The sequence below is a fragment of the Melampsora larici-populina genome (genome assembly GCF_000204055.1).
Source record: "Melampsora larici-populina 98AG31 unplaced genomic scaffold MELLAscaffold_8, whole genome shotgun sequence".
Classification (NCBI taxonomy): Eukaryota; Fungi; Basidiomycota; class Pucciniomycetes; order Pucciniales; family Melampsoraceae; genus Melampsora; species Melampsora laricis-populina.
The window spans coordinates 975,136-992,264 of NW_006768772.1; the positions used below are offsets into that span (position 1 = coordinate 975,136).

At 38.8% G+C, this 17,129-nt stretch overlaps 1 protein-coding gene across 1 annotated transcript; it reads right to left on the reverse strand.

Annotated features, from left to right (window-relative positions):
* Positions 1-14,327: 14,327 nt before the first annotated feature.
* On the reverse strand, positions 14,328-16,132 carry MELLADRAFT_55350 (uncharacterized protein; the record flags this gene model as incomplete). The annotated part of the gene is made up of 6 exons (XM_007407254.1): positions 14,328-14,664; positions 14,750-15,267; positions 15,334-15,479; positions 15,558-15,845; positions 15,970-16,029; positions 16,107-16,132. The coding sequence occupies 2 exons, from the start codon at positions 15,439-15,441 to the stop codon at positions 14,758-14,760; spliced, it is 618 nt and encodes a 205-aa protein (XP_007407316.1).
* Between the last annotated feature and the right edge of the window lie 997 nt (positions 16,133-17,129).

Consider the following 17,129-nt stretch of genomic DNA (forward strand, 5'->3'; position numbering starts at 1 on the left):
GTTTCAAGTTCTTTTGATTATACATTGCATCATCTGAATTTGTCATTGATACGGACATATAGAAACTGAAGATGGATTCCTTGGGAAAGGCATAGGGATTGATTTCTTGGAGCTTGTGTTAAGATTCTTTTGATGACCCAGGGAAGCTTCTATATATATATATGTAACATTGATTGATGAACATGATAAAAACTTACAGCAATTCAAGAACAGGATTTGATATAGTCTCAATCTTTTTTTTTGATTCTATTACATCCTGAAACTTTTTGGGAATTGAATGGACAACTATTCAACATCATCTACATGATTGACTTTATCAATATGGCAGAGAGTGTTTGTTTTATTCTAAATCAACACCATGCAAAAAAGGATGAGGCTTGTATCACTACACCAAATGTAATCTTTACCCGGCGGTAAAGAAAACTACTGACATAGAAAAGTCCTGAGGCAACAGGAAGAGAGCTAAAAATCTGAAAAAATATGCACCTTGTTCCTAGATGTTGGGGCGTCATGATGAGTATTTTTTTGTATTTTACACGCAGATATTGGTTTATGTACTAACAATAAACGCTGAAAATGATCAAAAGCTCACATGTAACAATACCTGAAATTTGGGTCATGAGTATGAAGACAATATTTTGTGGTCTAAAAACTTCAATAACTTTTGCAATTCTGCTCCAAATAACTCGATTTTTGGTTCATTCAAAAGCTGAACTATTCTCCTTCACACTTCATAATGTTAGTAAGGTGCTATCTAGTCATGTAAACACTCTACATATGTTCAAACAGTTCTGCATGAATAGCTCTGTAGGATCTTTTTTAGACCAGCTACAGATGTGATGTCTCAATGAAAAATGTAGAGGAAAGGCTCCCCTTTTTAATGCACTTCAAATCAAGTGATTTGATTCAGAACTGCAAAAGTTATTGATGTTTGAAGATTCCAAAATCCTGTCTTCAAAGTCAAGGGCCAAATTTCAGGTATTGTTACAGGTGGGTTTTTGATGATTCTCAGCCTTTATTGTTAGTACATTAACCAATATCTGTGTGTAAAATACAAAAAAGTACTCGTCATGACGCCCCAACATCTAGGAACAAGGTGCATATTTTTTCAGATTTTTAGCTCTCTTCCTGTTGCCTCAGGACTTTTCTATGTTAGTAGTTTTCTTTACCGCCCGGTAAAGATGACATTTTGTGTAGTGTATGTGGGAAGGGGTGAGTTACAAGGTCAGACTTGTGTTTTTGATATGTTCTATGTGATATGGAGGCCTCAATTCACATAATCTTTCAGGAAAGTCAGTTGTATTCATGATCATGAAATGAGAAGTTTGAATAGAAATGTACCTAGGGAGTTTTTTGTATTAAGCCTGTCGCTCTTTCATCTTGTGTCAAGAGCATGGCATCCCAGCAATTGGCTCAAAATCCAGAGCTGGCCCCAAAACTCCGTTTTTGAGAAGCCAAGGCCATTTCCAAAAGACTTCTACACACTCCCATTCTGAAAATGATTTCTCAGCCCAGTCACACATATTTTTTTGTTTTCAATATCCAAGGCTCACAAGGCATTGATGTCAGGCTTAAGATGTTGATCAATAATCAGACTGAGGTCACAAACACAAAATAATGATTCATGATTCTATATGGAATCTGGGGGTTTCACACAAACTTAACTTCGTCCTTTGCTGGAACAAAACCAGTTTGCACCAGCAAGGGAGTTATACCTAAAGACCAAGAAATGTCTGTAATCAAAAGAGGCTGGCCAAAGATCCCTTATAAAGCTGTTTTTACAATTTTTCAACAAGAACCCATGCCAATAATGAAAAACATGTGCCTAAGTACCATCTAAGATCTGAAACCCCCAGCTTTGCAATAACACGAGGGATTTCAAAGAGATATATGAAAGGCCTTGAGGGCTCAAAGGCAAAAGCTACAATGATTTGTACTGCTAGGTGTCTGGAATATCAGTTTTGGTGTACAGTCTAAAACAGCCATCTGCTAGAAAAGATTGTTCTCCAGAAGATTTTGGATGTTCAGGACTGCGCCGCAGTGGCGCAAAGTACATAGGTCTACATAGATTCCAGAAACAGATTCCAGAATTGCCTCCACCGTTATGAAATTGAATATGGGCCGGTTGGCTGAAAATTGAATGTGGGTGAGATTCAATTTACGCTCATGCACCTGGCAGAGTTTCAACTTGTCGCCCGCTTTTCATTTTGCACTGAACGATTTTTAACTCAGGTGAAGAGACTCTCTATTGGTCTTGATACTAACAGATACGTCAATACATCGAAGGAACATCAACAGGGCTCACGCTTGAAGATTATTACCCCATTGAGAATGTGATCCAATGGACCAGATCAACGAGAAGTGTAGCCTGCGATGGTTCAAAGTCAATGCCCGGTCCCTCCCGGCCAGTCAACGCGTGATTCCAATGTGCGATCACCCTTCAAACTCAGGTTGGGATGTTTGTCGACAAACCAATTAATCAGTGGATGAACGGTCATCTCTCATATGACCAATCCAAATGGGTTCGCTTGATTTGTGGACAGTCGTTTGTTTCAAGAATATGATCGTTGGACTCATACAATCTGAAGTCAAAATGAGCGCATCATCAACTTCGATCGTCCTCTATAATTTCTATGCTGTTCACCAAAATTTACTTAGACTTTCGACCTTTGTTGACGGCAATTGAGAGGTTGTTGTACTGGTTATTACCATTTTGCACCTTTACTTCTGCCACTGGTGCAATCTGTACATGTAGATGTAGAAATGCCAGGATCTGTATTGTTTTTGAATCCATCCTTTCGCATCTGAGCATGAGAATGGGTCTGAAACCAAGATGTCTACTGAACTGAATATCGAGAGGCGCTAAACATAGAGTACATCCAGCAAAGAAAGAATTAGAAGTTCAATCATCTCTGTGAGTTGAAAGCGCATAATGATGTTGAAGACTAGACCGGATACCATCATGAAGCCATCTCATCTGCACAGCCACCCCAGAGTCTGTGATTGTAGGAGGCCAAAAAAGTTCAGTTTAAGTCCGTTGCGCGTAGAGACATGAGGTAGCTTCCTCCGTAACGCCAACTTGTTGATCAATATTGTGTGTTGTAAAATGAGGTGGATGAATGGTGCAGCTTGTCGTCGAAAGGTTTCCAGTGCTATGGTACCTAGGAAATTGCACTTTTCGGATCTGCTTTCATTCCGTGTTACACTTTCAAATACTTTGGAGAACTCTTAGGGCGTTTTTCACAAGTCTCAGATAGCTTGTACCTCGCCTGCAGTTTTACTGAGCCTGCAACTGCCTGAAGATATAATTATAAACAAACAATTTTAATTTGGTCAAGACGATAAATGACAAAATGTTCCGTTGGGATCTTTCAATACTTGGGGTTACACAATCATAAAAACTAATAACTCAAAAGATAGTGATTTCAATGTTCACAAGTTTGTCATAATGAAGAAAATAACACTTTATGATGAGATCCATTGACAAAGGATTCTTTGAATCAAAATCAAAAGGGAATCAGATTTCAATAGAGAGTAGAGCACATGAACCGTGTAGAAATCATTCCCCTAGAATCCAACCAAACAAGCTTAAGAACCCCTTATTTCCTTAATTAAGACAGATGATATAAGACAGATCGACAACGACCTGTTATCAAATCAAAACATACAAGAACTTTTCACTCAATGATAGAAGGAAAGAAAAACTTGTTTGAAGTATTCTGTGACCTTGAGCCATTTGAATGGTTTTGCGTTGATCACAGGCAGAGCTCAAATTCACTTGAAAGCAGGTACATATCTTGCTCAGGAAGAGGATGAGTTAAGTTAGGGGTGAAATGTTTTGTAAGAGGAGTAACCCTGATTGAAGGAGCCCCAGTGCAAGTAATTGAGGAAGAGATGACTGGACAAAGTCTCTGAAGCGGAATTTCAAAAAGCCTGGTTGGGTGCTTGACAGGAAGAAATTTAAATTGTCAACTTTACGATACAAGAGCAGATGATATGATGGGAATTTGAGAACACCGCTAATAGGCTGAGGTCGAAAGCAAGAATCTACAAAGAAGGAGCCTGTGGGTGGGGTCAAGGCGACTAACATTGAATGAAAACATATGGAGTGGCAGAATAATCATTAAATATAGCGGATCACCTTGCATACTCTGACAAGACAGCCTATTAATATTGAACAGAGCACATTTTGAAAGTTGGAAAAGGTGGAGAAGTCAGATCCCAATTTAAGCCACGTGAATATGTATCAAAGAAATGTGTGTAAGAAAGTAAAGATGGAGAAGATGAACTCAGGTAGAAGTCAAAGAAGATGAGTATTTATACTCCTTTATGTATAACCCAAGGGACCTCGCTCATTGCAGTTAAACACAAAGTCTACAGCTGATTTTACTCTGTACCTATCATAAAGCTTGGTGAAGATCATGATACCATTAGATCCTTGTATATCGGTGAAAGCTGAACATATACACCCAAATATAAAGAAAACACACTCAGATAAAATCAGATATGATGGTGACTCTTGAGCTTGGAAAACAAGCAAGGTACTCCAGCAACACCATACTATCAGGGGAAAAAGGAAAGTTTTAATGGATTGAAGTGACAATCATATTCCCGTCACAAAAAACTGCAATGTATGTCTCAACCATCAACATAGACCACCGGGAACTAAACTCGACTGATTCTCAATACTTTGATTTCTTCCATATGGAACCCGTATCACCAGTTGGAATAGTCTGTGCAACACTCGTGATCATAATCAGCTCAGTCGGCAAATTAAGGTTTTGAGATAAATACAGTAAACAAACAAACATGAAACAACTGCGCTCCATTCAGCCAGAGTCTTGTGACCCAAGATCAAGGAACTGACCGTGGCAAGTCTTCCCTCGATACAAGTGTTCCCGCTGATCCGTAATTTTAAAAGCAGATTTCTGGATTATAAGATCCTTTGAGTTTGTTTCTTCAGATACAGATCCAACCTCACTCACTACCACGACTTCCAAATCACATTCCATCCGGTACCATCTCAACCTTACCTCCTCATCACTTTCAACAAAGCAACCACCTCCTAGTTTTCACCTCAACCGATTGTTCTTGATACTTTTCAAATCCACATTCTCCTCCCAACCTCTGCTTTTCTCAGTTGTTTCCATAGTCTCTTGTAGTATGGAGTAAACCCCGTCTAACCTTTCTGGTGATGCGTATAATCCTCGTTATCATAAGACTTTCAACGCCTCCATTCCTGAGGATATCAGGGAAGTGATTTGGACCCGGTGTTCAAAACGTCCATCTGCCATGTCAAACTTAGGGTATATCTTATATTTCTCTGCTCTTTATCCACCCCATTCACAGCTGACTTGAAGATTTATCCTCATCACATAGTTGTGATTTTCCATCCTTGGGCAAACTCCTTCTTGCAAGACATCCTCATCTAGAGGACAAACTGATGGAATTTGGCAAGTGCGACGGTCTTGGACCTTCCTCTGTTACTGAACATCTTTGTGAGCTACTAGCGTCTTTTGGGCTAGTAAAACACTAAAGAATAAGGTTTGCTTAACAAACTAAGTTTGTTAAGCGCGTGAGATCTTTGTTTAAGGTTCTAAACAAAGTGATTAATGAAGTAGTGTGATCAAATCAGCACTGACTTCAGTTAATTGACCTTTTAACAAAGGGTTTTGGATATCTCTCCGGGAATTAATGCAAGACAGGAGTCTTCTAGCAGGAATAAGAGTAGAAACTACAGTCTAGTTTCGTGCCCAAGCTAATAACACTCTACTCTAGAGTTTATTAAACAAGGGAAATATCACCTAGTGATATTTGAAGTTCTTTAAACTCTGAGCACAGAGGAACTCCCGTGAATTTAGAGTTTCTCAAGTTATTGAATTCCCTTAATAACTTGAGCAGTACTGCAAGGATCACCTCCTGAAAGAAGTCTTCAAAAGAACTTCTACAAATAACAAAAGCAATGATCAATTAGAGAAATATACAATGTCTAATGAAAGAGGACAAGGACTCTTATTTATCTGATTGATGATGTTTACTGATAATTTGATGATGTGTAATGATGATGATGGATTTTCCTGGCGGGTCAGAGAGCTCTTTATATACTCAAAAACCCTGAAAATCCTTTATGTACAACTTGTGGTTTGATTACATACTCATTTGACGTATGTAATCATGAATTTTAATTATTAATTTATTATCTGATTACACACATGTGTAACTCTTGTGTTACTCATGTGATGCGCTCTTGTGAAAGGCAGTCTTACATAATGCAACCTTTTGGTCACATTTACATGTATGTACATATGTAATTTCATATGTAACTATATGTAATTACTTATGTACTTGGCTCTTGAAACTGAGCCATGAGTTGTAATTGTTATTTTTGTTATTTTATAGTTATTTAGGCAGCCCTTTGGTACTAGTCATAGGGCTCGGGGCTGACATTCCCCACCACCAAAGGAGGTCATACCACTATCATGAAGTGTGATCTCTCTTTGCTGCTCTAAAGGCTCTAAGGTTTACTTTGGAGTTAGGGACTTTGTCCGCTGTTAACCATTCATCAGAGTCTGCTCCATGATTCTTGTACCTCACCAGGTATAATACTTCATCTTTATTGTCCTTATTCTTCACTCTTTTTTCTCGAAGAATTTTAAGAAACTGCTTTTCTTTTTTTGGTTCAAAGGGTGGAACCACCAGTTTCGTCTTTCTTGGAAACTTATCTCTTGCTGGATCACTGTACTTCTTTATCAATGATACTGGAAAGACTGGATGCTTCCTCTCTAGTTCTCCATGCAATATAAGCTCTACTGCATTGGGTCCTACAAGTTTGGAGATGACAAAAGGTCCAACAAAAGGGTCTCTCAACTTTTTGGGCCCTTGTATGTTGTTGAAATTCACTGTTGACAACAGGACTTGATCTCCAACTTTGAAGTTTGGCTCTTTATGAGTTTTATCCCACCTTTCTTTATTGTACTCTTCCGCTTCCTTGATGCATTGATTCGCAAATTCTCTTGCTTTACTCATCATTGTGGCAAAACTTAAGGAAGTTGGGTGGATTTCTACATCTCTACTCTTAAATTTATCTTTAGGTAACCTAGGGCAAAAACCTCTTTCTATCTCAAAAGGTGTTTTGTTGGTAGAGCTGTGAACACTGGTGTTGTAAGCAATTTCCAACGCTGGTAACAAGGTTGTCCAGTCATGCGTATACCCATCTTTATCCTTGAATTCAAGGCCAAAGGCACAGAATTTCCGCAACATTTCTTCAAATGTTTGAATACATCTTTCTGCTAAACCATCTGTTTGGGGGTGGTACGCTGTGGAAAAAGCTAAGGGCCCGTTCGGCTGGAACCCAAAAGTGACTTTTGACCAAAAGCCACACCAAAACCAAAAACAACTTTTGGTCAAAGTAGTTTTTGATTTTGGTCAAAATCAAAAGCGTTCGGTAACTTGATTTTGACCAAAATCAAAAACTACTTTTGGTCAAAAGTCGTTCGATTTCAAAAACAGCCTTGAGGCTCTTTTTGAACTCAAAAGCTGCTTTTGCCCCACTCGTCTACTTCAATCAATCAACTCTTCACTCGCCACCTCTCTCCACTCACCCTTTTAAATCCATTACACACCCTTCTAAATCCCTCACATACCCTTTTCCCACGTTCACACACCTCCTTGTATCACTTCAATCGCCCCTTTCCCACTTTTTTAATCTTCTATCGACTTTTCTTCATCCTCGTCTTTAGAATTTCCACTACGTTTCAAATTTCATCCTCGTCGTCGTTTATTTACTTTATGGTCGTTGTTGTCACTTTCATTTCCTTTTAATCCTCATCGTCCTTTATCTACTTTATCGTTGTTGTTGTCATTGTTTATTTCATCGCATTGTCAGTGCTATGGGTACAACTCCCAAACCCAAAGCACGGAAGCGTGCTACTAGAGCAATCCAGCGTCAGTTGACAGCTAGTCCAGAACCAGCAACTTCGATGCCGTTAACTACACCCAACCCACCGATCACCGACCAACCGGCTAAATCAAAGCTCAAGTGTGAGTGGGACAATGACGACAATCAAACAATGCTCGAAGTCCTCATTGCTGAACGTCAGCCTGCCAACGCGGCAATCGGACCCGAAAATGCGACCACTGCTCATGGATTTAAGATTCCTACTTGGAATAAGGTTGTTGAGAAACTTAGAGGAAGCGAGGAGAAATCACGTGCTACTGGTGTAGTTAAACTTAGTGCACCCAAAACCGCAAAGGCTTGTAAGAACCACTGGTATATTGTAAGTCTTCTTTTCTTTTTCATCTTTGTTTATTATTTTAATATTGATATTTCTTTATGTTTACAGTTGGCTCAAACATACACCGATTACAAATATTTAAATGGGTTGAGTGGTGCTGGTTGGGAGGATGGATGTATCAAGCTAGATGATGGGGTCTGGGCCCCAATCATTGCTGATAATGTAAGTTGTCTTTTTCTTTTTTGTTTTCTTTTTTGTTTTCTTTTTTTTAAACTTTTTTTTCTCTTCCAGAGCGAAAAGTCAAAGGACTACCTCAGATGCCGAGGCCACCCATTTCCGTTGTTCGATTCCGTTGTTCGATTCCATTGCACCTTGTTGGAGGGTCACAAAGCAACCGCGAAATACGTCAAATGTTCGATTGTCAATCAAACCAAACCTCAAGACATCCCTTCGACTTCTAGCAGTCCGTTTTTTAATAAGAATCAATCGATTCTTCCAGCTTCTGATAGCCCGATTGTCAAGCTGACTGAACATCAAGGCACGATCGACCCTCTCTTAGACACGACCGACCCTTTTCCTGCCTTTCCTCACAGGTTCTCTTCTCCACCTGATTCACCTCATGGCTTTCTCAAATCACCTTCTGACAAAACCGATGTACCTGAAATCGAATCAAAGCCGAAGGACGACTCCAGTTCCGAAGAAGAATCTCCAGCAGCAAAGCGACACCGCAAGTCTAAGGTGGCTTTAGCTGCTCGAGCTCCGGTCAAATCAAAGAAACGATCTGGAGTTCAAATCCTTGATGGAATGTCCACTGACATGAAGGATTTTGGTGCAAATATTCAAACTTCCTTTGCCTCAACTTCAGCATTGATTGACACCGCAGCTCAAAAAATTCGGGAAGAAAAGCCTTTGATCCATGCTTCTGCTGTCGCTTTGATTTACAAATCATCTTTAGAAAACACTCAACGCTATATTGCCTTGGACTTATTTGCTGAAAAGCCCCTTATTGGTGAAACTTATGTCAATACACCAGCTAGCAAGCGTGATGGTTGGCTCCGATACATCCTCAACAAAAAAAGTAAGTACTTTTCTCTCTCATCATTTATCAATCCAATCTTACTGATTCTAACTATTCTTTTCTACCTTCTACCTTCTACCTTCTAGATTAGGATTGAAAGATCAAAGTTTTTGTTAACAACTTTAAATAAAATTATAGTAGCTGTGTGATCTCAAATAAAATCAATTAAACCTTTAAATAAAATTATAGTAGCTGTGTGATCTCAAATAAAATCAATTAAACCTTTATATAAAATGTTGTTAACTACAGTTGTATAAATACACGCTGATGCAAATGTAGTAGTGACTGTTTGATTGATGCTAACTGAGACTTGAAATTGCAATGTGATGTGAAGTCACGGAACGATGAGTTTTAAGGATGATGTGATTGATTTTCCAGTTTCAATCACAAAGTTCTTTAAAAGCTCTTTTTGATTCATCTTTACCGAACACTTGAACGGTGATCAAGTGGTCAACGATGATCAAAAAGAGCTTTCGTTGAGCTTTTTGGTTGACCGTTTGGTAATCAAAAAGCCGATTTACAAGTTTTTGATTTTGCCCCTTGAAAAAGGGGCAAAATCAAAAAGTGCTTTTGTGTAGCACTTTTTGAGTTTTCCAGCCGAACGGGCCCTAATTTTGTTCCCATAATTGCAAATAAGCTTTTCCAGAATTCAGATGTGAATTTAGGATCTCTGTCACTGATTATTACCCGTGGTAAACCTACATCACTGATCAGTCTTTCCCAGAAGAGTAAAGCAATATCCATTGCTGAAGATTCTTTGTAGCACGGCAAAAATCTCACTCTTCTTGAGAATCTGTCTACAACTACTAAAGCGGAATTGTAATTATCTCGGCCTTCTGGTGGTAATGCTGTGACAAAGTCCATGTTAATGACTTGCCAAGGATATGTAGGTTTTTCAATACTCTGTAGGAGACCATACCTTTTCCCTGTAGCTTTGTTTGCTTTTTGGCATCTGTCACAGCTACTTACATATTTCTCGGTGTCCAATTTCCATTGGAACCACCATGCTGTGGTACTTACTCTTTCCAGAGTCCTGTCCACTCCCATATGTCCAGATAGAAATTCATCATGACATGTCTGTAATATTTGTTCAATGTGTTTTTCTGACACAAGAACTACCACTGAGCTATGCTTTTCTCTGAAGTATAAAAGTCCGGATTGTAATGAGAATTTCCCTTCTGCATAGAATTATTTCCACGGTGACTCAAGACTACTTGCTAGACTTAAGTTGGCTTTGTCCTTTGACATCATTGATACTAACTTTGTTGTATTGACATTAGTATTATAGCTGTCTTTGATTTCTTCAAAGAATTCCGTGCTGAGTTCTGCCAAACTTAATCCCATGACGGGGATGTCTATCTCTGCGTCTTCTGGATCCCACGCAGGATTACTGCTATCATTTGGCAAAGCCATTCTGCTGAGACCATCTGCATTGTTAAGCATTTTACCTGGTCTATGTGTAATAGTCATGTATGGACGATATTCTTGAATAGCCAACATCCATCTGAACATGTGTCTATTTGGAGTTTTGATGTTCATCAAAGATCTCACTCCTGTACAATCAGTAATCACTTCAAAGTACGCGCCATCTAAGAAGTAGTGTAACTTTTCCAATGCCCAAACTAAAGCAAGTGCTTCTAATTGTGGTGAGCCATATCTGGTTTCACTGTCTTTGAGCTGCCTGGATATGAATACAACCGGGCCTTCCCTGGATTTACCATCAACAATTTGTACTTGATGTAATGCAGCACCTAGACCTTCGAATGATGCGTCAACATACAATTTGAATGGTTTAGTGAAGTCCGGTTGCAATAGAACTGGTGCTGTGGTGATCATTTTTCTTATTCTTTGCCATGCATGAATTCTTTCAGCAGTCATCTCAAAGGAAACACCTTTTGCAAACAATTTATATAGACAATTCGCAATTTTACCGTAATTCTCCAAAAAGTTTCTATAGTAGCTAGCAAAGCCCAAAAAACTTTGCATGTCTTTGATACCTTCTGGTGGAGGTTTTTGCAACACTGCCGCTGTCTTGTTGTGGTCAATTGCAATCCATAGTCCAGATACTAGATGTCCTAGTGCTCGTACTTCATGGAAACCCAAAATTCGTTTTCTTCAAGGAAATTGTCATTCCCATAGCTTTGACTTTAATTAAAACTTTCTCAATAGCTTTAACATGGTCCTCCCAGTTATCATGGGATATGATAATATTGTCAATAAAGATTTTCAACCATCCCTCTCGCAGTTCTCTACTGAATTCTATATCCATCATTCTTTGAAAGAAAGCTGGTGCATTCTTAATCCCAAAAGGCATTTTCAGGTATTCATAGATACCCATATGGCAGATAATCCTTAAAAAATTTCTACACGCTTCTTCTACAACATTTTGATGGAAGCCTTTGAAGATATCCATGGTTGTAATGTATATTGCTTTACCAAGATTGATCAACACATGGTCACATCTTGGTAACGGGTATCTATCAGGTAAAGTATACGTGTTCAGTGCTCTGAAGTCACCACACAGTCTAGACTTCCCATGGTGCCATGCAATTATTACGGGTGTAGTAATATCTACTTCCTCGGATTCTCCAACTTTACGGATTACACCCAGTTTGAGTAACTCATCAAGATGTTTTTCAATCTCAACTCTATTCCTAGGACTAGCTGGATAAGCTGCTTTCCGCAAGATAGGTGGATAGGGCTTCTCTATACTCAATTGGATACTTACTTTGTGTTTATCAATTGTACCCAGTGGGTTGTCTCCTAACCCAAATTGGTCTTTGAATTTGGCAATCAATCTCACAATTTGGTCATGTTGTTTATCCGTGAGTTTGGCACCAAACTTAGCTTCTTTGATACTCTCCGTAAATGGTGGAGTTGCATTAATAGGTTCAATTGCAGGGGTTTTTTTGTCTTGGGGAGGTTCTACGTCTTCTTGCTTCTTAAAGACCAGTCCTGTCAACTTTGGTCTTTGAATTGGAAGTCCAAATTTCTTTTTCTTCACGTCATTACCAAATGTAAAGTATTTATCTTTGCTGTGAAAAATATCTATTCCGTACATGGATAAAAACTCATCTCCTATTATGAGATATTTGGTATGCGAGTTATCCATAACCACGAATTCCGCATCAATTCTGACTGATTCTTGCGGATGTGGAAAAACAAGTTTCAAAGAAATTACACCTAAAGGAAACAAACTTCCGCCGCATCCTGTGAACTTTATGTTATTTTCACAGGGAACCATTCTTGACTTCCAGTCTGGCAATAAAGTGGTGAGATAATGACTCCCCACCACTGAACAAGATGCTCCACTGTCTAAAAGTGCTTCAGCGTCTTGGTCATTAACTATGACTCTTGTCAAACTATGATATCCAATAGTGTGAGCTTTACCTGCGGCTGGTCAACACTTCAGTAGTTTTGCATCGCTTATTCTTACATTTCCTTCTCGTGGAGATGTAATCAGAGGCAGTTCTGCTTCTGAGTGTAGTTGTGCAATACTAACTTCTGGTTCAAAGTTGCTTTCTATTGCATCAACTCCAGTGTCAAACACCGTCTCTTTGTCTTCATCACTATCTTCATATTTGTCAATGTTATAAGACGTAAAGTCTTCTTCCTCAACTTCTGTTTCTGCTTCTCCCGTATCCACATTGTTGATGGCTTTTCCTTTCCCTTTACACGTTTTCCAAACATGACTTGGGTCCGTACTGCCACAGGTATTACACGCTCGAGCTGGTTTCCTCACACTTGTAGGCGCTTGTACTTTTGTACTGTTACTTTGTTTGGGAGTATCATTATTCCTGACAAAAGTATTTCTAAATGGTAAAGGTTTCTTAGTCTGAGGGATTCCTTTGCTGATTTCCTTGAATGCCAGAATGAAATCAGTCCATTTTCCATCTATACCAATTCTGTTCCTTACCGGAATCCTGATGGTCGCTGGGACTCTCCATAGTAGTTTGTCTACTACTTCACTACTAGAGGCTTCAGGCTTGAAAGCCCTGATCCTTTGTTGCTGCTTGTTAGCCCATTTGACACAGTCCTGAGCGGTTTCTGGTTTGAAATAATCCGCCATAAATTCTCTCTCCATATTGTTCTTCCACTGAGAATTTCCAAATCTGGATTGGATAGCGTCTTTCCATTCTTCCCATGTTTTATTATATGGGGCGTCTTCTTTCATAACATCTAAAAGCCATTGTCGGGCTGTTCCTTTGAAGACTAAAGACAATTTAGATGTTATTAAAACATCCGGTGGGTTCATAGTAGTCCGTACTTGGTCTACCCAATCAATGAATTCTTGGTGGTTATATTCTCCTTCACCGTTGAATTCTGGCCAGTCTTTAACATTAGGAAAGTTTCTCAAAACTTCTTTCCTCAATGCTGCAGCTTGTAAGGCTTCAGTTGTCTGGAGTTCTACAATAGAACTTTCTCGTCGCGGAGGTCTTTCTGTTGCAAAACTTTGTTCATGCTGATGAACTCTATTTCTATCTTGAATAGGGGAAGTTTTGCTTTCATTCAAGTTTTGCAAATGCGGGGGGACCATCCGTGCGGGGGGTCTATTATCTCTCTGCATGCTTCTATTGGACAGTCTTAGTCTTTTGAAATTGTTCACTAAAGATTCAACTTTAGGTCCGGCTTGAGTAGATTCTCGAAGTTGATGAAAATCCTCCACGAGAGAAATTTTGTCTTTATGATTATTGTTATTCATGTCAACAATCATTTGTTCAAGTTTCTTGAACCTTGAATCTAAATACTTTTCGTGCTCATTTTGCTTTCTTATAATATTTTCAATATTATTAGATTGAACTCTTTGTATGTTCTCAACTTGTTCTTTTTCATCTAAAGCATACTTCTGATTTTCTTCAAGAATGTTACTCAAAGTAGTCAATTCTTTCTCAAAAATTTCAAATTTCTCACTCAAGATATTTTTTATTGACTCATATAATTGCTTATTCATATCATTCAAGATAGTCATGAAAACTTTATTACTCTCACTATTTGGCTCTGTGCTCTCAAGTTTTGGCTCATTAGAAAAAGATTTCTCATTTGGCATTGGAGATAACTTTGTGAAAGAAGAGGAAACAGATAATTTTTTATTTTCATTTAAAATTTTTTTGAAAGAATCCAAAGCAGAAATAAAGGGAGAGCCCTCACTAAATTTTTTTTGATCTAGTTTATTAACTACCTCATAAGTATTCTGAATATATTTTCTACTTAATTGAGAAATCAAATCAACTTTATTAAAAACTTGTTCCATGTTAGAGTTACTCGTCAAAAAATGTTCTTCAAAAATCCTATCTACTCTATCCAAGTCATTGAATTGGATATGAATTTGTTTGAAATGCTTAGCCATTTCATCTAACATGGGCAAAGCAAAATCATTTTTAGTTAGTTCAGAGAACTTGTGAATGATAGATCTTTCTTGAGTATTCAAAAGACTTACATTTTCTTTTACTTGCCTCGAGGTTTGTACTTTCCTCGGCGTCGATTGGAGTTGTTGGAACCCTCCTCTTGAAGGAGGGTTTGACCCATCATGACTTGGGCTCTGATGTAAGCTCGTGCGTCGTCCCAATCGAATTGGTGACAATTCTCGTTGTGGAAATGCTTGGAGCGCTTTTGGGGTTGGTCCACCTTGGTCGCTTGAGGCTGAGAGGTACCCACCTGAGCTTCCTCGTTCCGGTGAAAGAAGCCGTGAATCAAGAGGTCGTTTGGATTCCATTCCGTCATCCCGTTCCTGAAGTAAGCTCGGAGCCATTCCATGATCCTCTGGTCGTTCAGACCGTATTCCTGAATTAGGACCTTCCAGTTCTTCCTGGAGGTGAAGACCGACTCCTTGCACAGTCTGAGCTTCTTGGGATTCGAGTCGTCCATCGCTCGGGCCACTTCCCACTCGAAATAGGCTAGCTTGAGCTTCTGCCATATTTCTAGGTACTTCGCCTCCTTCGCCACTTCCTCGATTGTCTGAGATCAAAGATACCCCTGGTAAGCTTCCTGGTAGATGGGGTGGAGCGCTAGCTTGGGACTTACCAGTACTCGAGACTCCTTTGGAGCTCGTGCTGCTTCCTCTGGCTTTTTGCCTTTGTCCTGAGGGACCAGCCGTTGGTTCGATCCTTCGGCCATCGGTGCGTCCTGCATCCTTGACAAGGTTACCGTACCGGGTTGGTTCAGTTCGGCTACGAGTGGACGAACTTTGTTTGTCAGACATTGTTTAAACAAAGAAAAAAAAATCTTGTAAAATAAGTGCCACTTACTTTGAGATTCTGCGAATCGTTTAGTAGTGTACACAAACGCTCCGTCGGTCGTAGTGGTCTGAGCAGGGAGACGGGGTGGGTGATCACTCTGGAAGCGCTCGGGTGATCTTCCTGGAGTGGTTCCAGGAAAGATTGACTCCGCGTAAGGAGTAGGTGACACTGATCGGCGTGATTCGGTGTCGCTTCAATCGGTGATCCATTGCGAAACCGATCGGAACTTGGGTCCAGTACCTTCGAGATCAGCTGATTCGATCTTGGGGAGTTCTAGTTCAATGCCTTTTTCTTCCACTTGAAGAGAAAAGGGAGAAGAGAAACAAAATGGAAAGAAGAATAGAACAAGATATACTCTTGTTAGTATTTGATGATTAATCTAAAACAACTAAAAATGTGTATTAAGTAATCAAAGACTTACTTTCAAAGTCTTAAACCTCTGGTATTAGATCAATACAAGGTTTGTCTGGTTTGAATAAAACTAATAATCAAAAAAAGACAATTTTAATTAGTCAAATTATTTTTCTGAATAAGCTGAATGAGAACTGTCTCACTGACTTTCTAATAAGTAAAATGAAAGCTTTGATGCGAAATAAAGGAATTCAAAAGCTTCCTTTTTAAACTATTGAATGAATCGCTTCTCAAAATAGGTAACTGAAGGGTTCTAAAGAAAAAGCAAGGGCTAAACGTTGATATTTGAACGATTCGGCCGTTTTATCAAGAGTATTAAGTCTGAAAGAAAAGATAAGTTATTATTAGTATCTTTTCTTTTCACTAATCTAAACCAAGATAGATGAATGAAAGCTTTTGGTACTTACTTCGTGAAGCAAGAAGTACGCGCAAATAGCAATCGAGTTTTCTTCAAAAACCGTTTGATCGACCAAACTAAAGAAACTAATTAAAGAAAGGAAAAAAACAACAAACAAATATGTTAATAACCTTCTTTCCAAATGATCTGAAAGGGATTTTATTACTCACTTCCTGAAAGGACAAGTGAGAAGAATAGAGGATTTGATAAAATTAAGATCAAGAAACAATCGAAGGTTTGATTTTTGATCGGATCGGTTTTAATCGTTGATCGATTGAAGGTACAAGAGCTCTAGATGAAACAAATTAAACACTTGTAAGTTTATTACTTAATCTTTTTGCTGATTCAATTTTGATTACTTACTTTCTAAAAAGATAAGTAAAAAAAAATATGAAGATCTGATCGGAGGATCGTAGATCGGTTCTAGACAAAAAGATTCTAATCGGAGATAATCGGATTGATACGAGGAGAAAAAGGCTTTCGACCTTAATTCAAAAAGGTGGTCGACTTCAGATAAACAACAATAGAAGGAGATGTTGATTGTTAAGTGATCAAAGGTAATGATTCTTTGATCAATGGAAACCAGATCTTATAACAGAGAAGAATAGAAAACAAAATAAACTACTGTAAGTTGTTTATTTTCAAACTGTTTTCAATTGATAGAACTCAACTGATTGGGTTCAAGATGCTGACTTTTTATCGACTATATTCAAGCAAGAACGGTGAACCGAAAAGCAACTTAGCGAAAACGTTGATTGAGTAATTTTCTAGAA